The sequence below is a fragment of the Tamandua tetradactyla genome, chromosome 3 (assembly GCF_023851605.1).
Source record: "Tamandua tetradactyla isolate mTamTet1 chromosome 3, mTamTet1.pri, whole genome shotgun sequence".
NCBI lineage: Eukaryota > Metazoa > Chordata > Mammalia > Pilosa > Myrmecophagidae > Tamandua > Tamandua tetradactyla.
Window position 1 is genome coordinate 185404988 of NC_135329.1, and position 21796 is coordinate 185426783.

The 21796-nt window shown below is 34.0% G+C and overlaps 1 protein-coding gene across 6 annotated transcripts in view; it reads right to left on the reverse strand.

Moving 5' to 3' along the window:
- Positions 1-21796, reverse strand: part of KANSL1L (KAT8 regulatory NSL complex subunit 1 like) — a 169914-nt gene that overhangs the window by 18373 nt on the left and 129745 nt on the right. For all 6 annotated transcript variants that reach the window (XM_077154961.1, XM_077154962.1, XM_077154957.1 and 3 more), the window contains 2 exons: positions 13272-13428; positions 10457-10564 (listed from right to left, as the gene is read on the reverse strand). In XM_077154961.1, the coding sequence (XP_077011076.1) occupies positions 10457-10564; positions 13272-13428 (265 nt within the window). The remainder of the gene's footprint in view (positions 1-10456; positions 10565-13271; positions 13429-21796) is intronic.

Consider the following 21796-nt stretch of genomic DNA (forward strand, 5'->3'; position numbering starts at 1 on the left):
TGTTTTTTTTCCAAATAGTTGCCTAATATTGCTCTTATAATCATCTTCATGCATTCATTTCTTTCTTTTTTTATAAGTTTAGTCTCTGGATAAATTCCAAGAGTATAATAACACCATAAAAAAGTACCTGAACATAACATATACTTGCCTATATTTTTTCAGTTCTTTTGTCTTTAAACATAGACAACTGATCCTTTATCCTTGGTGTTGTTTTTTTATTTTTATTTTTAACTTTTTACTTTGGAAAAATTTCAAACCAATATAAAAGGAAAATAGAATAACAAAAGTCCACGTGCATATCATTCAACATCAACAGCATTGAACTCATGACAAATCTTCTTTCATTTTTCTCCTCATCAACTCTTTTTTATTGGAGAATTTTAAAGCACATCCTGGACATATTTTTTTATCTACACATATGTCGGCCTGAGTATCTAAAATTCTCAAACAAATACCTATGTGTGTATCTGTTTACTTAACCACAATGCATTACTATATCTAAAAAATTAATAATTCTTTAATATATTGCAGCATGTTCAAATTTCTGTCTCAAATATGTATATGTATATGCGCAAAGCTGGTTTGTTTAAATCAAGATCCCAACAAAGTCCACACATTATATTTGGTAGGTATAAGAATAATCATTTTCAATCACAAGTAAAGAGATTCAATCAGGCATCAAAAATTTTCCTTCAAAGAAAAGCCCAGGGCCTGATGGCTTCACAGGGAATTTTATCAAACATTCCAAAAGAACTAATGCTAATCCTGCTCAAACTTTTCCAAAAAATTGAGGAAAAAGAAACACTACCTAACTCATTTTATGAATCTAATATCATTTTAATACCAAAACCGAGTAAAGATGCTATAAGAAAGGAAAACTACAGGCCAGTCTCCCTAATGAACACAGATACAAAAATTCTCAACAAAATACTAGCAATTCAAATCCAGCAACACGTTAAAACAATTATACATCACGACCATTGGGATGTATACCAGGAATGCAAGGATGGTTCACAAAAAAATCAATTGATGTAAAATAGCACATTAAAAAATTGAAAGGGAAAAATCACATGATCATCTCAATTGATGCTGAAAAAGCATTTGACAAAATTCAACATCCTTCTGTGATAAAAACACTTCAAAAGATAGGAGGAATCAAAGTTAACTTCCTCAATATGATAAAGGGCATATATGAAAAACCTATAGCCAGCATTCTACTCAGTGGAGAGAGACTGAAAGCTTTTCCCCTAAGATCAGGAATAAGACAAGGATGCCCTCTGTCGCCATAATATTCAATATTGTACTAGAAATTCTAGCTACAGCAATCAGGCAGGACAAAGAAATAAAAGGCAACCAAATGGAAAGGAAGAAGTAAAACTTTCATTATTTGCAGATGACATGATACTATACTTGGAAAATCCTGAAAAATCTACAACAAAGTTATATGAGCCAATAAATTCAGAAGGGGGTGCGGTATAAAATTAATGTGCAAAAATCAGTAACATTTCTGGGCTAGTATCCAGAATTTATAAAGAGATTGTTCATCTCAACAACAAAAAGACAGCCAACCCAATTACAAAATGGGAAAAAGACTTGAACAGACACCTCTCAGAAGAGGAAATACGGATGGCCAAGAGGCACATGAAGAGATGCTCAATGTCCCTGGCCATTAGAGAAATGCAAATCAAAACCACAATGAGATATCATCTCACACCCACCAGAATGGCCATTATCAACAAAACAGAAAATGACAAGTGCTGGAGAGGATGTGGAGAAAGAGGCACACTTATCCACTGTTGGTGGGAATGTCAAAGGGTGCAACCACTGTGGAAGGCAGTTTGGCGGTTCCTCAAAAAGCTGAATATAGAATTGCCATACGACCCACCAATACCATTGCTAGGTATCTACTCAAAGGACTTAAGGGCAAAGACACAAACGGACATTTGCACACCAATGTTTATAGCAGCATTATTTACAATTGCAAAGAGATGGAAACAGCCAAAATCTCCATCAACAGAAGAGTGGCTAAACAAACTGTGGTATATACATACGATGGAATATTACGCAGCTTTAAGACAAGATAAACTTATGAACCATGTAATAACATGGATGGACCTAGAGAATATTATGCTGAGTGAATCCAGCCAAAAACTAAAGGACAAATACTGTATGGTCCCACTGATGTGAACGGACATTCGAGAATAAACTTGAAATATGTCATTGGTAACAGAGTTCAGCAGGAGTTAGAAACAGAGTAAGACAATGGGTAATTGAAGCTGAAGGGATACAGACTGTGCAACAGGACTAGATACAAAAACTCAAAAATGGACAGCACAATAATACCTAATTGTAAAGTAATCATGTTAAAACACTGAATGAAGCTGCATCTGAGCTATAGGTTTTTGTTTTGTTTTGTTTTGATTTTACTATTATTACTTTTATTTTTTTCTCTATATTAACATTCTATATCTTTTTCGGTTATGTTGCTAGTTCTTCTAAACCAATGCAAATGTACTAAGAAATGATGATCATGCATCTATGTGATGATGTTAAGAATTAATGATTGCATATGTAGAATGGTATGATCTCTAAATGTTGGGTTAATTTCTTTTTTTCCGTTAATTAAAAAAAAAAAAAAAAAAGAGAAGGGATAATTGGAGCTGAAGGGATACAGACTGTACAACGGGACTGGATATAAAAACTCAGAAATGGACAGCACAATACTACCCAATTGTAATGCAATTATGTTAAAACACTGAATGAAGCTGCATGTGAGGTATAGGTTTTTTGTTTTTGTTTTTTTTCTTTCTATTATTGTTTTAATTCTTATTCTGTTGTCTTTTTATTTCTTTTTCTAAATCGATGCAAATGTACTAAGAAATGATGAATATGCAACTATGTGATGTTATTAAGAATTACTGATTGTACATGTAGATTGGAATGATTTCTAATTGTTTTGTTAATTCTTTTTTTAATTAATAAAAAAAAGAAAAAAAAAATCAGTAACATTTCTATACACAAGCAATGACCTTACTGAGGAATCAGTTAAGGAAAAAATTCCATTCAAAACAGCAACTAAAAGAATCAAGTACTTAGGGTGGTACGAAAATGGCTCAGTGGCAGAATTCTCAACTGCCATGCCAGAGACCCAGGTTTGATTCCCATTGCCCATGCAAAAAAAAAAGTATTTAGGAATGAATTTAACTAGGGATGTAAAGTACTTGTATATACAAACTATGTAACATTGCTAAAATAAATCAAAGATCTAAATAGGTAGAAAGACATTCTTGCTCATAAATGGGAAGATTAAATATAGTTAAGATGTCAATTCTGTCCAAACTGATCTACAGATTCAACACAGTACCAATCAAAATTCCAACAATCTGCTGTAAAGACTTGGAAGTTACCAAATTCATCTGGAAGGGAAAGAGACCCCAAATAGGTAAAAGCATCCTAAAAAATAAGAACAAAGTGGGAAGATTAACACTTCCTGACCACAATGGCCAAAACAGCATGGTACTGGCACAAAGATAGAAGTACTGACCAATGGAATCGAATCGAGAGTGCAGGAATAGACTACCAAATCTGTGTTTCAGTGATTTTTGACAAGGCCCCCAAATCCACTGATCTGGAACAAAACAGTTTTTTTCAATAAATGTGCAAGGGAAAACTGGATATCAATAGCCAAAAGAATGAAACCCTATACAAAACTTAACTCAAAGTGGATTAAACACCTAAATATAACAGCTAGCACCATAAAGCTTCTAGAAGAAAATGTAGGGAAACATATTCAAGACCTAATAACAGGAGGTAGCTTCCTAAACTTTGCACCCAAAGCACAAGCAACAAAAGAAAAAGTAGATAAATGCGAGTTCCTCAAAATAAAGTGCTTCTACAACTCAAAAGATGCCAAAATGATGAAGAGGCAGCCAACTCAATGGGACAAAATATTTGGAAATCACATATTGGATAAAGGTTTGATATCTTGTATACACAAAGAAATCATACAGCTCAACAACAAAAGAACAAACAATCCAATTATAAAATGGGCTAGAGATATGAATAGGCAATTTTCTGAAGAGCAAATACAGATGGTTCAAAAACACATGAAGAGATGTTCATTTTCATTACCTATAAGGGAAATGCAGATCAAGACTACAATGAGATACCTATATATGTACACCTATAAGAATGGCTGCTATTAAACAAACAGAAAACTTCAAATGTTAGAGAAAGTGTGGAGAAATTGGGACACTTATGAACTGCTGGTGGGAATGTATAACTGCGAGCCACTATGGAAGACGGTTTAGCAGTTCCTTAGGAAACTAAATATCAAGTTACCCTATAACCCAGCAATAGCACTACTTGGTATATACCCAGAAGAGCTGAAAGCAGTAACACAAACAGACATTTGCACACTGATGTTCACAGCAGCATTATTTATAATCACCAAAAGATGGAAACAAGCCAAATGCCCATCAACAGACAAGTGGATTAACAAAATGTGGTATATACATACAATGGCATATTATGCAGGAGTAAGACGAAATGATGGCCTGAAGCACAGGACAGGATGGATGAGCCTTGAAGACATAATGCTGAGTGAAATAAGGCAAACACAAAAGGATATATACTATATGACTCCACTTTATGACCATGGTAAAGGTAAAATCAGAGACTTATAACACAGAATATAGGAACTTAGAGATACATAGACTCTAGAGACGGGTGAACAGTTAGCTAATGAGGTTGAACTCAAATATAAGGGAATAGATAGAAGTGAAGATAGTTTTCTAGTGGGTCTATAAGTAATATTACCATATTGAAGGTAAACAAGATTGAAAAGGGTTGTGCAGACCTATGTGTCCCACTGAATAATACTAGAAATATAAATAAGTTCTTGCAAGAACTACTTCAAAGGTAGGATTCGTGTACAAAGAGTGTTTAAGTCCAGGGTACAGGGGAAAACTGCTATTGCATGCTATGAGCTATGTTTAACAGGAAAATATCAGCAATACCACAGCAACAGCAAGGGTAAATAATGGGGGGGAGGCACAAGTATTAGGGGAAGATTTAGATTCCTATTTGGTGAGGGTGTGTTTATTGGTTATCTTTCTCTTGGAAACAATCAAATTATCTAAAATTGAGAGTGTTCATGAACTGTGGACTATGGGCATTATGCATGTTGCCTAATGAATAATGCAGGTGTCTGAAGGATGCCCTGACTGAGAAGTAGAGTGGAGAACAATGGTAGTATACATATGATCAAATATTGTGCTGCTACAAAAAGGAATAAAGTCATGAGGCATGCAATGATGTGAATGAACCTATGGGACATTTGGTGAGGCAAAATAAGCCAGAAACAAAGGAACAATTACTGTATGGTAGCCTTTAGAAAATGCTTATAAGAAATCAGGAGCCTAGATTGTAAGCTTTTATAGTAGACACATTTAGTCCTGAGTGGTAATTATTATTTCTGGATTTTGAGAGGCTATTTTATATATTTATAACGTGGTATTTCAGATAAGAACAAAGATAATCAGGTCAGGATTAAGGTAATCCAGGGCACAAGGTAAGGGAAACATTGTCTATGTTTTAGAACCACACATACTCTTTGAACCAAAGGAAGAAAGTTTTATTTGGTCTGGAACTAAAATTTTCTGTAGCGCATAATTTAACTTAACCTATCTATATAGTTCATTTGAACAACTGAAAACAGGGAGCTCAGAATAAGAAAGAGTCCTTTAATCCTGTGTAGATTAATGTAATGCCTGGATACATCCTAGAGAATATTAAGCAGATAATCAAAAAGTACTGGCAAAGTCCCTGGAGGGATGGGAGAAAGACTATGGAATTATTAAACCTTACCATCAGGGAATCCCCTGATACTGTGTCAAACTTCAGGGACACCCAGATCAATAGACTGTGTCCTCGATCCTTCAGTTTACTCCTGTGAAACTTATGTAGGTAGCAGAGAAGCTTAGACAACTATAGATGTGCCTAAGAGTTACTTCTGGAGGACCTCTTTTGTTGCTCAGATGTGGACTTTCTGTCTAAGCCCAACTCTGCAAGTGAAATCATTGCCCTCTCTACTATGTGGGACATGACATCCAGGGGTGAGAGTCTCCATGACAACATGGGAGATGACTCCCAGGGATGAATTTGGTCCTGACACTATGGGATCAACAATTCCATCCTGACCAAAAGGGGGTAAAGAAGTGTAACTAATAACGTATCAGTTTGCCTCCTGTCATAACCTGCCAAATCCTAACTAGGACCATTCCAACCAATCCTAAAGAACACCTAGGGCAATATATAAGATTCCACATTTTAGGGCACGGAACCCACTAGAATAACTTTCCTGAAACCTACAACCTCCAGATGGGTCCTTGGACCAGAAAAAAGGACCCAGATAAGTCCTGAAACCTAGAGGGTCCAGACTCTTCAGAACATCAGATAGTTCCATCTCCCTACCCCATATTAGTGACAGACCCTTCTAATGTGAAAAAGTTAGAATGGCCATAACCCAAACACCCTTAAAGAGAGGGATGGAAAGATCAAAGGTGATGGTGGAGCTATACAGAGAAGATACGATTTAGCAAATGAATATGAATGCTGAATCATTAAATTGATATCTCTTTTAGCCTCCAGTATCTTAGAGCAGCTAGAAGTAAAAACCTAAAATTGTGGAATTGTAACCCATGTCAAATGTGCTTTGAAATTTATTGCTTTTTTTGTATATACATTATTTTTCACAAAAAAAGAAGTCGACTGTGATGATAAAAAATATTTAAGTGTTCTAGCCTCCTATACTCTAGAGCAGCTAGAAGGAAAAATACAGTAGCCCATAACAAACCCTGGGATATGTCCTTTAACTACCTGTTTAAGAGTGCTTTGAAAACTATTGCTTTTTTATTTCTTTGCTTTGTATATTTGTTACACTATACAATAAAAGTTAAAATATATATATATAATAACAAAGTCCCTTGAAGAATGGGAGAAAAAATTTGGAACTATTAAACTTTACCATCAGGGGATCTCCTGATATTGTGTCAAACATTAGGGACACCGAAATCAATAGGACAAGCCCTTGATCTTAAGACTTACTCTTGTGAAGCTTATGTAGGTAGTAGAGAAGCTTAGCCTACCTACAGGTATGCCAAGGAGTTACTTCTGGAGGACCTCTTTTGTTGCTCAAATGTGGATTCACTCTCTCTAAGCCCAACTCTATAAATGAAATCAATGTCCTCTACCCTACATGGGGCTGACATCCAGGGGTAAAAGTCTCCCTTGCAGTGTGGGAGATGACTCCCAGGGATGAGTCAAGTCGTTACAGGACAGATCCAAGAGTTTGTCATGGACTACTATACGATCCTCTCTTATTCTTCCTTCTGGTTGCTCCAGAAAATAGGAGTCTAGAGGGCTTAAATATTTTTTATAATCACAATACTTTTTCTCCTTACTTTTTTGTGAACAATAGCATATATATATATAAGCTATAAATTTCAAAGCATAGCACCACAATTAATTGCAGAACATATTTCAGAGTTTGACATGGGTTACAATTCCACAATTTTAGGTTTTTACTTCTAGCTGCTCTAAAATACTGGAGACTAAAAGAGGTATCAATTTAATGATTCAGCATTCACATTCATTTGTTAAATCCTCTCTCCTGTGTGTAACTCCACCATCACCTTTGATCTTTCCATACCTCTCTTTAGGAGTGTTTGGGCTATGGCAATTCTACATTTTTGATATTGGAAGGGTCTGCCACTAATATGAGGTAGGGAGATGAAACTATCTGATGTTCTGGAGAGGCTAGGCTAGGTTTCAAGAATTATCTGGACCAGGGGCCCATCTGGAGGTTGTAGATTTCTGGAAAGTTACTCTAGTGCATGGAACCTTTGTGGAATCTTAAATATTGCCCTAGGTGTGTTTTAGGACTGGTTGGAATGGTCCTACTTGGGGGTTGGCAGGTAGCAATGTCTAACTGAAGCTTGTGTAAGAGCAACCCCCAAGTTGCCTCTCGACTCTATTTGAACTCTCTCTGCCACTGATAACTTTATTAATTATACTTCCTTTCCCCCTTTTGGTCAGTATGGAATTGTTGATCCCATGGTGCCAGGTCTGGATTAATCCCTGGGAGTCATCTCCCATGTTGCAGGGAGACTTTCACCTCTGGATGTCTTGTCCCATGTAGGGGGGGGAGGGCAATGATTTCACTTGCAGAGTTGGGCTTAGACAGACTGAGGCCACATTTGAGCAACAAAAGAGGTCCTCCAGAAGTAACTCTTAAGCACGCCTACAGGTAGTCTAAGCTTCTCCACTACCTTCATAAGCTTCACAAGAGTAAGTCTCCTGACTGAGGGCATGGCCTATTGATTTGGGTGTCCCTAAAGTTTGACACAGTATCAGTGGATTCCCTGATGGTAAGGTTTAATAGTTCCACAGTCTTTCTCCCCTCCCTCAGGGAACTTTGCCAATACTTTTTGATTATCTGCTTAATATACTCTAGGATGTATCCAGGCATTACCATATTCTATACAGGATTAAAGGACCTCTTTCTTATTCTGGGCTCTCTGTGTTTCAGTTGTTTAAATGAGCGACACAGATAGGTTGAATTAGATTATGCACTACAGAAAATTTCAGTTCCAGATCAAATAAACTTTTCTTCCATTAGTCTCAAAGAGCATGTGTGGTTCTAAAATACAGACACTGTCTTCTTTACCCCTATGTCTGAATTACTTTAACCCTAACCTGTTCAGCTTCATTCTTATCTCTAAATATCAGGTTAAACATATAAAACAACCACTCAAAATCCAGAAATAACAATCACCACTCCAGACAGAATGTGTCTGGTCTAAAAGCTTACAATCTAGGCCCGTTTCCTCAAAAGCATTTTCTAAAGGTGACCACACCATTGCTCTTTTTTTGTCTCACTAAATGTCCCACATGTTCATTCACATTGCTGCATGTCTTACGACTTTGTTCCTTTTTGTAGTATACACTATCGTTCATCAATCTACTTCATCAGTGCATCCTTCAACCACCTGCATTCATTGGGCATGATGTAAAAGGCCCAAAGTCCACAGTCCATCAAAACTTTCAATTTTAGATAATTTCATTGTTCCCAAGATAAAGAAAAGTATTGGCTATTCTTTAACATTCTTTCTTAGATAAACTTCAGAATACTTTTGTTCTAAAAGAAGAAAACCTGAATAATTCTGACTAGAATCACATTATGTTTATAAATTAACTTGGAGAAAACTGACATCTTAAGTTAAAATACTGTCTTCTGACTTAAGTATGGGGTGTTTGTCTTCATATAGGCAGATCTTTTATATTCCTCAATAAACTTGAAGTTTTCTTCATGTATGTCATGGTTAAATTCAATCCTAGGTATTTTATATTTTCATTGTCATTGTGTCTAGGAAAATTTATTCCTTTATATATTCTGACTGAGTATTGCTGGTATCTATATAAGCTAATGATTTGGATAAATTTATTCTGAAATCTGGTACTTTTCAGAACCCCAGTTCTAAAAGGCATTCACTTTACTTGAGATTTTGAGGTAGATGAGTTCATCTGGAAATAATCTACCTTAGTTTGTCCGACATTTTTTTGATGCTGAGAAGATATTCGCTTTACAAATAGTCAAAATGTGTAGATTTTTTTCTTTCTTCTGATTGCTTCCAAGCATAGACGATGTCCCAACCCCATTCAGAGCACTCATAAACATTTCATTTCAATTTCTTTAAGTTTTATCTTCTAATTTTAATGTTTTATTTAAAATTCTTGGATCCAACTAGTATTTATACTGATACATGACATGAAATGAGTGTAAACAAGCTTTCCCCCAAAAGACTAATGGTTCTGTTTCTGTTGATTTAAACCCTTCCTTTATCATATAATAAAGTATAATCTATGTAGTCTGCTCAATGGATCTATTTTCCTAAATGTAAGCAAAACAGAATCTAGGCTATTATAGATATTTGCACATTACCATATAAGGCAGGCTCAATTCTCTCAGTACATTTGTTGGCAATTCTTTTTATATTTTCCTCTGCTTATTCCAAACAGTCTTTAGATTTATTTTAAGTTAAACAGCAAGTGTTTAGAACTTAAATTATCTTTCATTAAACATATAAACTAACAGAATTGATGTCCTTATAAATATTACTCTTACCATCCAAGACTGCTATTTTTCAATGTTTATTTAAATTTTATTTTATATTAATAATCTTTTATAATTTTCATTCAATAGCTCTTCTATTTTTCTTGTGGAGATTACTCCTGGGTATTTTCTACTTGTATGGGTACTTTATGGAAAGTAAATATTAAAAATTAAGGATTTTACTTAATTCCTTTGTTAAATTTTATTTCCTTAGAAAGCAAGTAACAAGTGTGAAAGATGTGAAAATGTATATAAAGTGCAAGATTTGTAAATGTGACATACCAGGTGATGGAGATATGATACATTCTCCTACAAATTTGTTTTCAGTAAGATCTCCTTTTATTTCAGTCTTTTTTAACAGTGTTTCAAAGTGAAAATGAAGAGGCACGTCTGGAAAGATAAAGTAAAAAAAAATAGTATTTTTGGTGACCACCATTCATTACAGACTGTAATATTAGGATAGCTTCCATTCTAATAAACAGTACCTAATGAGCTAAAGTTTGAAAAGTCACAATCATTAGAAAAAGCAAAATACTCTTCCAAGGGTGCTAGTAGTAGTATTTGGGGACTTTTTGATTATATGTACACAAAAAAGAAACTAATAAAAAACTAACAGATGAACTTCATATCCTTGCTAAAACAGAACATAAGATGAACAGTATTTATCAATATTAGTAAATAATACTTACATATTAATGGAAACAAACGTACCAAAGATGTCCCTAGTAAAACAATATAGCCAAACCTGGTCTACCCCCACAACCCTTGCATTTGAAATGATGTTATTTGGAGGGAAATACTATAATACAAAATGTAACCTTTCATGAAAACATCAAGTTTCACTTCCCCTTAGATTACTAGCATTATAAATAAAAAATGAATTCACTTTTACGAAGACAAAACTATTGACAAACTAGCTGATCTTCCCTTTAGAGAGAGACATTCAATTTATCAGGTTTATATTTTATGATCTCACAACCATACGGGAACTAAACAAGTCAATAGATGTGCTTCACATTTATTTATTGAAGGCTGTTTTTTCTTCCATCAAGAAAGCAAAAACAAAATCTTAAAATTTGAATTTATTAATAGAAACACCTAAACTTTTCCCTGAGAAAAACAAAGAAATATTTTAGAAATCAGTTGATGTATTGAAAATTTTGCTGTTGAAAGTAGGTATTTATTTTGAAGAAAACTAGTAATAGACAAATAATCAGGATACATCCAGGAAGGTTCTGGATTTTTAGAAAAAGAGAAGATGTATATCTCCCTCAAATGATGTATTTTAATAGCAGGTCATTACTTAAGTATGGAAAAATACGCAATGAAAATGGGTTAATGAGTGTCATCATAGTTTGTTCCAAGGTACAGATATGGAATGGATTTCAATCCTAACACCATAATATGATCATATGAAAATTATATTATAAAATGAAAATTAGGATGTAAATTAAATATTCCTCTTTAAAATGCTGCTTAAATGTTTCAGGATTCTGGTATTTTCTAATTACTTAAACATAAGATAGTTAATCCAAAGAAGTATTATTGACTCTTATAACAAGAATATCACCTACTCTACCACAGCTCTTTGTGAGTCATGGGAAAACTTGACACAACTAGGGAAGGTCCTTGTTCTACTCACATACCTTCCTTAATACCACACTGTGACTTATGTACTTCAATCAGAATATTTTATAACACTTTATTGCACTTAGTTTATATTTCAGTTGTCTTAAACAAGAATGCAAATACCTTGATGTCTTTATCTGTATTTATATTCCTAGCACCTAATATTTATATATTTGATCTATATAGGTATGGAAGTTTTTTAGAAATACATGCAAATAAGAATGGATAACTCTAACTAATAGGTAAGGAAGTTAACCTTATTATTTAGAGGAGAGATAGGGGGCTTAGGATGAAAGCTAAGCTCTCCAAGTTATATTGTCAGAGAAATAAATATACTAATAAGGAAACAGAAAGGAAGTAAAGAGTAAATGGTTAAGTATGTAGCTCTAGAGACTGGCTACCTCAATCCAAATCCTGACTCCACCATTTATTGGCTGTGTAGTCTAGTATAAGTTACTTAACATCTCCAAGCTTCCATTTTTTCCTATGTACAATAAAGATGACAATAGTATTTATCTTGCGGGGTTGTTGCAAGAATTAAACAAAATAATATAATGTCCTTAGCCCATACCAAGTGTTAGCTGTGTTTTTATTGTTAGAGATTATTATTTTTTCTTCCCCAAAGATAGAATTAAATAGTTTCTTCCAGGAACTTAGTTCATGGTATGATGTAGCTAAGAAGGCACTTTAATACTGGTAAAAATTAAGATTCAGGGCATGGGGATAGGTATGAAAAATACCTATACTGACCCTTTACAAAGAGGGTCAGTCCCTTGATTTGGAGAACTTAAATGTTGTTTAGAATCACATGCTGAATAGGAAACAAAAGCCCATTTGGGATCATCTCAGGTTCTGAGATGGCCAGTATGAGAGGTGTTTCCTTCCATAAATATTTGCATTCCATTCTAAACAAGACTGGAAAAGTTCCAACAGAAACCAAGTACTGAAAACGTAAAGTCATGTTAGAGGGTATAAGGACGTATATACCTGATGTACTCAACTGTAGATAACAGATAGTCTGAGGTTCAAGAGATGAGTACCTAAAGATGGACAATTTTCTTCTCAGAGAAATTTGATGCAGATGATAAATAGAGGAATATTACAGGATAGGGGAAAACAATGTTATAAGACAACATTTGTAAAAAGAACACTGATTTACTATTACTGAGAAATATTTCAATAGCATAGCATGTTTACTAAAAATGGCTAAAGAATTAATCATAAGGAGATGAAAAGCTAATTATTTACCCAACATATATTAAATTGTTTTCCAGAGAATAAAAGAATCAGTATGGATAGGCAGAGCATTAACTCAGCACGTGACTGGGTTAATTCCTCTGTAAGAAATATTTGTTTCTAATATCCAGTGACAAAATAATTGAGAGAATATAGTAGAGACAATTAAAGGATTGGATTTCAATGCACAAAATATTCAGTTATTGAGAAATTTTATAGTAGGGAGGCTTACCTGATGGCAATGAGAGAACAGAATGAAAAGAGGAATCCAACTCTGATACATGTTCTCTTAATATCTGAGACTTTGGGTTGCGTTCACAGCTACTCCAAGTTGACTGTAGGCAAGGCATATGTGTAGTATTTAAAAATGCTTCATTTGAAGGTAAAGTCTGCAAGGAAGTAAAAGAATTTTAAAACTTCATTTTTGCTTGAAACTGATTTAGAGAGAATATAAGTGTTAAACTACAATATGGGAATGACACCAGAAGTAAGTCCTGGCTTAATAAGTCCACTTTGGATGGAGACCTTCAAAATGACCTAGAATAACAGAGAAAAGCTATTGAAGAATGAGACATGAATCTCTGAGTGGGTTTTTGACTAACGCTTTTCGAATTTTGCAAAGTAAAGAGCAATGTCTATGAAAATGGGTCTTTCTCATATCTTATCACATCACAGAAGAAAGATGAGTTGAAGAAACTTTGGGTCAAAAGAAAATAGTTACACACTAGCAAGAACTATATGTGATGGTAAACAGGCACTATGTAAAAATTAAGAGTTGTGGCCACTCTTTTCCATCTCACAACTTGTTTCAACTAATGAATGAAACTGGAATCTGCCTTAAATTTGAATATCCAGCAATATCTACACTGGAATGACAGTGAAATACTATGAGTATCTTACACATATACATATATTAAGTAAAATTTAGTTAAAAATAAGGGAAAACATAAATAGATAAGAAATACACAATATTTTAAATAACTTGGAGTTTCTTAAGATAAAGCTATGATTTGAAACCAGGAATCTCAAGGAAATCATGTTACTAAAGCAAAAATATTATATTTCTATGTAAAAATATACATGTTATTCTAATTAAATGATAGAATTTTAAACTATTTTTCTGGTTATAAACTTGGTCTACAATCGATGAAAAAAATCTATAAAATACAGAAAATGTTTTTAGAAATTAAAATAGTTCACTTGTATTCCTTCTCTCATTCTTTCCTCTACTTCCTACTGTAATATTGGGGCTGACTGGTTTTTTATGTAACTCATCTTTAAAATGCCTATAACAACTTGGGTCCTTAAATGTTATTTTCAGCATTTTTATTTTATGAACTTCTATTAAACTTATCAACTTTCTTGAGTTTGAGTTTTCAGGCTAACTTTTGCAATTTGTTCAATTATGTATTCCTAGGACCCATCACAGTCCCTGACATATAACCAAAACTTAAATGTTGACCAACTGAGTTTTATCTTCTCTTGGTTTATTTTTTAAAAATCATTTGAAATGAAACTTCAAAAGTATGCATACCTCAGACTATTTCTCCCTTTGGGAAAAAAAGAAATAGTTTCTGTTTATATATGCTAAAATTTACCAAATATCATTTTCCCTTAAGTTCCACTGGCCAGGACTTAGGTCCCATAGCCATACCTAGGGTTCACCAGAAAAGATAAACTAAATGCAGAATAGGCAGTAATGGAAGAACTGGGAGACAAAATATATGCTAAAATTTACCAAGTATCATTTTCCCTTATGTTCCACTGGCCAGGAATTAGGTCCCATAGCCATACCCAGTGTTCACTACAAAAGATTAACTAAATATACAATAGGCAGTAATGGAAGAATTGGGAGACGAAAGGTTAAGATTACAAAAAACAAAGGAAAATGGCAGAAGAAAGTCCTGCATCATCAATATGGACATTAGATGTAAAAGGGTTAAATCTTAGTCAAAGGCAGATTGGCAGAATGGGTAAAAATGCATGACCCAACTATATGCTGTTTACAACAGATTCACCTTAAATTCCAAGACACAAATACAATGAAAGTGAAAGAATGGAAAAAATATACCATGCAAACAGTAACCAAAAGAGAACTGTGGTAGCCATTAACGTGAGCTAACATAGTCTTTAACTCAAAAAACTGTTATGAGGGACAAAGAAGGTCATTATATACTGATAAAGGGGTCAACTGAATAAGAAGACATAATAATTATAAAGATATCTGCACCTAATGGCAGAGTGCCAACATACATGAAACAAATATTGACAAACTTGAAGAGAGAAATAGAAGATTCTATATGTATAGTAGGAGACTCAATACATCATATACACAAACGGATAGAACATCTAGACAAAAGATCAATAAGGAAACACATGCCTTGAACAAGACTATAAATCAATTGACCTAACAGACATATACAGTGTACTTGATGCAAAAGCAACAGAATATACATTCTTCTCTAGTGCACATGGGTAAACCATATGCTAGGCCACTAAACCTCAATAAACTCAGAAATACTGAAATCATACACTGAATTTCTCTAACTACAAAGGAACAAAGCCAAAAATCAATAAGCAAAACTGGAATGTTGACAAATATTTGAAAATTAAACAATGCACTCTTAACCAACCTATGGGTCAAAGAAAAAATCACAAGGAGATAATCAGGAAATATCTTGTGGTGAATGAATACAGAACACAACATACTACAACTTATGGGTTGAAGCAAAGGCAGTGCTGAGAGGGAAATTTGCAGCTCTAAGTGCTTATATTAAAAAGATAAGAGTCCTAACCTCACAACTGGACAGTCTAGAAAAAGAGTAAATTAAACCTAAACCAAGCAGAGGAAAGGAAATAACAGAGTAGAGATGAATGAAATAAAGGGTTAAAAGATAACAGAGTAGAGATAAATGAAATAGAGGATGAAAAATACAATGGAGAGAAACAACAAAAGCAAACTTTGGCTCTTTGACAAAGAAAAAAGAGGACTCAACTAAAATCAGAAATGAAAGGGGACATTACTACAGATCGCACAGAAATAAAAATTATTTTAACAAGATACTATGCACAACTGTATGATAATGAGTTCAACTAGATGAAATGGATAAACTCCTAGAAACACAAACACTACCTATATTCACTCAAGAAAAAATAGATCTCAGCAGATCAATAACCAATAAAGAAACTGAATTAGTAATCAAATTTTTGCACAAAGAAAAGCCCAGGACCAGACTGGATTCACAGTTGAATTTTACAAAACAGTCCAAGAAGAACTGAAACCAAGACTGCTCAAATTCTTCAAAAAACAAAACAAAACCCTAAAGGGAACATTTCTCAACTCGTTCTATAAGGCCAATATCACCCTCACAGCAAAACCAGAAAAAGATGCCACTAAAGAAGAAATTACAAACCAATATGCCTTATGAATAAAAATGCAAAAAAATCCTCATCAAAACTCTAGCACACTGGCTGGGCAGTGCAACAGTGGCTCAGTGGCAGAATTCTCACCTGCCATGCCAGAGACCTGGGTTTGATTCCTGGAGACAAAACAAAACAAAACAAAAAACTCACAAACTGAATCCAAGAGCATATTAAAAGAATAATACATCATAATCAAGTGGGATTCATCTTAGTATGCAAGGATGGTTTAACATAAGAAACAAGGGAGAGAAGAAAACTTCCTCAATATAATAAGCAGCCCATAGGAAAAACCCACAGCTAATATCACACTCAATGGTGAAAAACCAAAAACTTTCTCTTTAAGGTCAAGAACAAGAAAAGGATGACCACTGTCAAAACTATTATTCAACACTGTACTGGAAGTTCCAGCCAGGGTAATTAGGCAAGAAAGGAAATAAATGGCATCCAAATTGGAAAGGAAAAATAAAACTTTCTCGATTTGCAGACGATATACAGAAAGTCCTATAAAATCCTGACAAAGCTAGTAGAGTCAGCAAAGTGGAAGAATACAAGTTCAACACCAAAAATCAGTAGGGTTTCTATACACTAGTAACAAACACCTGAAGAGAAAACCAAGAAAAAAAATTCTATTTACAATAACAACTAAAAGTGTCAAGTATTTAGAAATAATTTAACAAAGGATGTAAAGGACTTGTATATGGAATACTACAAAAGTGCTAAAAGAAATAAAAAATAACAAATAAAACGAAGGACATTCCATGTTCATGGACTGGAAGACTAAATATTGTTAAAATGTCAATTTTACCCAAAGTGATTTACAGATTAAATGCAAACCCAATCAAAATTTTAAGTATAGAATTACCAATGACCCAGAAATTCCACTTCTAGGATAATAACCTAAAGAATTGAAAGCAGGAACATGAACAGATATTTGCACAGTAATGTTCATAGTGGCCTTATTTACAGCTTTATATGATGTAGAAAATAGGAAAAACTGAATATCAGTTTTCTAAGCTTCTAACTTAAGAAGCTACTAAAAGAAAGGCAAATTAAACCCAAAGTAAGTAGCATTTACTTAAGATACCACCACACACTCAGTAGCATGGCTAAAATTGAAGGGACTGATAATATCCTATGAATGACAGCAAGGATACAGAGCAACTGGAACTCTCATAAATTGATGGTAGCAATCTCATTATGATGGTGGTCCACATAAAAAGCTGCACAAGAAGATTTATTAGAACATTTAATCCATAATAGCCAAAAACTAGAAACAACCCAAATGTCCAAGAGCAGGAGAATGGACACTTTCATACATTGCTGATGGGAGTGTAAACAGATACAACTCCATATGGAGAGCAAGATGGTCACAAAAAAATATATTTATAAATGTACATACCCTTTATCTCAGCGACTGAACTTCTGAGAAACTTTTTAATAGACATGTTCACAAACACATTAAGTGACATATGACACAAGATAAATCATTTCACCTTTGCTTGTAAAAGAAAAAACTATAAATTATCCAAACATTCATCAAGAGGAGGCTGGTTAAATATCTTAGAGTATATTTATATATTGAAATAATGTAATAAAGAATGTGGAAGTTAATTATGGTTTATTAGGATTATTTCCTACTCTGGGGCCGTGATATATTCTATATTATCTTCTAAAATGCCTTTTAGTTTTTCCTTTCATACTTAATTCTGTCATCTACCTCTGAATGACTATTCTATATAGTAAAGGGATGGAGATCCTGTATGTTTTCCCCATATGAATAACCAATTGTCCCAGAACCACTGACTTAAAAGATCATCCTTTCTTAATTGCTCTCCAATACCACCTGTCATAAATTAAGTATTCATATATATTGAGCCTGTTTCTGAGCTCTTCGTACTGTTTATTTGTCTACCTCTGCACCCCTGCTATCAATACAACATGGCCTTAATTCCTATAGCATTAAAATAATATTTGGTACCTAGTAGAACAAGTTGTCCCACTGTGTGAGAGTGTCTTACTTTTGAATCTTTGCATTACTATATACGTTTTAAGTTAATTTGTCAGGTTACAAAGCAAACAAGTAAAAAGAACAGGAACAAAACACACAGAAATACATACAAAGAAGTGACCTTTTGAGATTTCAGTAGGAATTGTATTAAAGCTCTGAGTAAATCTGGAAAGAATTGACTTATAGGTAATATTGTAGTCTTTCTACCTATTGGTATATCTCACCATTTATTTAGGTTTTTTCTTTAGTATCTCTCAGTCAAGTTTTTAAAATTTCCCTGTAATAGATTTATACATCTTCTAATTGATATAATACAAAGTACATGATAATGTTTGGTTCTATTGTAAATGGCACCTTTTAAAAATTATTTTTTAAATATAATTAATTTTGTAAATTGACTATGAATTTAAAAAATTCATCCTTTTCTTCTTTTGAATTTTTTTACAAAACCAGTGTACAAATGACTGATTCTTCCAGTCTAAATGTTACATTTTTATTGTTTGCCACACTGTGCTGTTGATCCTTGCAGTAAAAGGTAGAATATAAGTGGTGATAGTAAACATCCAGGTCTCATTCCAATATCAAAGAAAAGCATTCAGTATTCACTACCATTGTGATGTTTGATATACTTTTGTAAATAACTCCTTCTTATCAAAATATTAAAGATATTTTCTATTTCAGAGGTTTTATCACAAAGAGATAAGTAATTTTATCAAATGTTGGTATCTGTACTACTCCGATGATCAAAAGAATTATTTTATCTAAATGGCAAGTTAATTTATTTTCTAATGTTAAAACAACTATGCATTCCTGGTATGAAGCCAACCAAGCATGTCAACTTCTTATTCTTTTTACATATTGCTAGATTTTGTTGTTGGTATTTTGTTTAGAATTTCAGTGTTTCTCTAATAAGGGAGATCAGTCTAAAATTTTCCTTTTAAATCCATCCTTGTGGGCCACGGTGGCTCAGCAGACAGGTTCTTGCCTGCCATGCTAGAGACCCGGGTTCGCTTCCCTGTGCCTGCCCATGCTAAAAAACAAACAAACCATCCTTGTTATGTGATTATATACAAAGTATGCTAACCTCAATTTCTTTTCTTTGACCTTGGGTAAAGTTAGCATTATTTCATTCTTGATCATGCAGAAGAATTTGATTGTGACATCACCTGGATCTCAAGTTTTCATGTGGGAAAGTTTTTTTTTTTTTTATTGACAGAAAAAAAAAAAGAAATTAACACAACATTTAGAAATCATACCATTCTACATATGCACTCAGTAATTCTTAACATCATCACAGATGCATGATCATCGTTTCTTAGTACATTTGCATCGGTTTAGAGGAACTAGCAACACAACAGAAAAAGATATAAAATGTTAATATAGAGAAAAGAAATAAAAGTAATAATAATAGTAAAAAAACAACAACAACAAAAAAAAACCCTATAGCTCAGATGCAGCTTTATTCAGTGTTTTAACATGATTACTTTACAATTAGGTATTATTGTGCTGTCCATTTTTGAGTTTTTGTTTCTAGTCCTGTTGCACAGTGTGTATCCCTTCAGCTTCAATTACCCATTATCTTACCCTGTTTCTAACTCCTGCTGGACTCTGTTACCAATGACATATTTCAAGTTTATTCTCGAAAGTCCATTCACATCAGTGGGACCATACAGTATTTGTCCTTTAGTTTTTGGCTGGACTCACTCAGCATAATATTCTCTAGGTCCATCCATATTATTACATACTTCATAAGTTTATCTTGTCTTAAAGCTGCATAATATTCCATCGTATGTATATACCACAGTTTGTTTAGCCATTCTTCTGTTGATGGACATTTTGGCTGTTTCCATCTCTTTGCAATTGTAAATAACGCTGCTATAAACATTGGTGTGCAAATGCCCGTTTGTGTCTTTGCCCTTAAGTCCTTTGAGTAGATACCTAACAATGGTATTGCTGGGTCGTATGGCAATTCTATATTCAGCTTTTTGAGGAACCGCCAAACTGCCTTCCACATGGTTGCACCATTTGACATTCCCACCAACACTGGATAAGTGTGCCTCTTTCTCCGCATCCTCTCCAGCACTGGTCATTTTCTGTTTTGTTGATAATGGCCATTCTGGTGGGTGTGAGATGATATCTCATTGTGGTTTTGATTTGCATTTCTCTAATGGCCAGGGACATTGAGCATCTCTTCATGTGCCTCTTGGCCATCCGTATTTCCTCTTCTGGTAGGTGTCCGTTCAAGTCTTTTTCCCATTTTGTAATTGGGTTGGCTGTCGTTTTGTTGTTGAGTTGAACAATCTCTTTATAAATTCTGGATACTAGACCTTTATCTGATATGTCATTTCCAAATATTATCTCCCATTGCGTAGGCTGTCTTTCTACTTTCTTGATGAAGTTCTTTGATGCACAAAAGTGTTTAATTTTGAGGAGTTCCCATTTATTTATTTCTTTCTTCAGTGCTCTTGCTTTAGGTTTAAGGTCCATAAAACCGCCTCCAGTTGTAAGATTCATAAGATATCTCCCTACATTTTCCTCTAACTGTTTTATGGTCTTAGACCTAATGTTTAGATCTTTGATCCATTTTGAGTTAACTTTTATATAAGGTGTGAGATACAGGTCTTCTTTCATTCTTTTACATATGGATAACCCGTTCTCTAGGCACCAATTATTGAATAGACTGTTCTGTCCCAGGTGAGTTGGCTTGACTGCCTTATCAAAGGTCAAATGTCCATAGATGAGAGGGTCTATATCTGAGCACTCTATTCGATTCCATTGGTCGATATATCTATCTTTATGCCAATACCATGCTGTTTTGACCACTGTGGCTTCATAATATGCCTTAAAGTCCGGCATCGCGAGACCTCCAGCTTCGTTTTTTTTCCTCAAGATGTTTTTAGCAATTCAGGGCACCCTGCCCTTCCAGATAAATTTGCTTATTGGTTTTTCTAATTCTGAAAAATAAGTTGTTGGGATTTTGATTGGTATTGCATTGAATCTGTAAATCAATTTAGGCAGGATTGACATCTTAACTATATTTAGTCTTCCAATCCATGAACATGGTATGCTCTTCCATCTATTTAGGTCTTCTGTGATTTCTTTTAGCAGTTTTTTGTAGTTTTCTTTATATAGGTTTTTTGTCTCTTTGGTTAAATTTATTCCTAAGTATTTTATTCTTTTAGTTGCAATTGTAAATGGAATTGATTTCTTGATTTCCCCCTCAGATTGTTCATTACTAGTATATAGAAAAGCTACAGATTTTTGAATGTTGATCTTGTAGCCTGCTACTTTGCTGTACTCATTTATTAGCTCTAGTAATTTTGTTG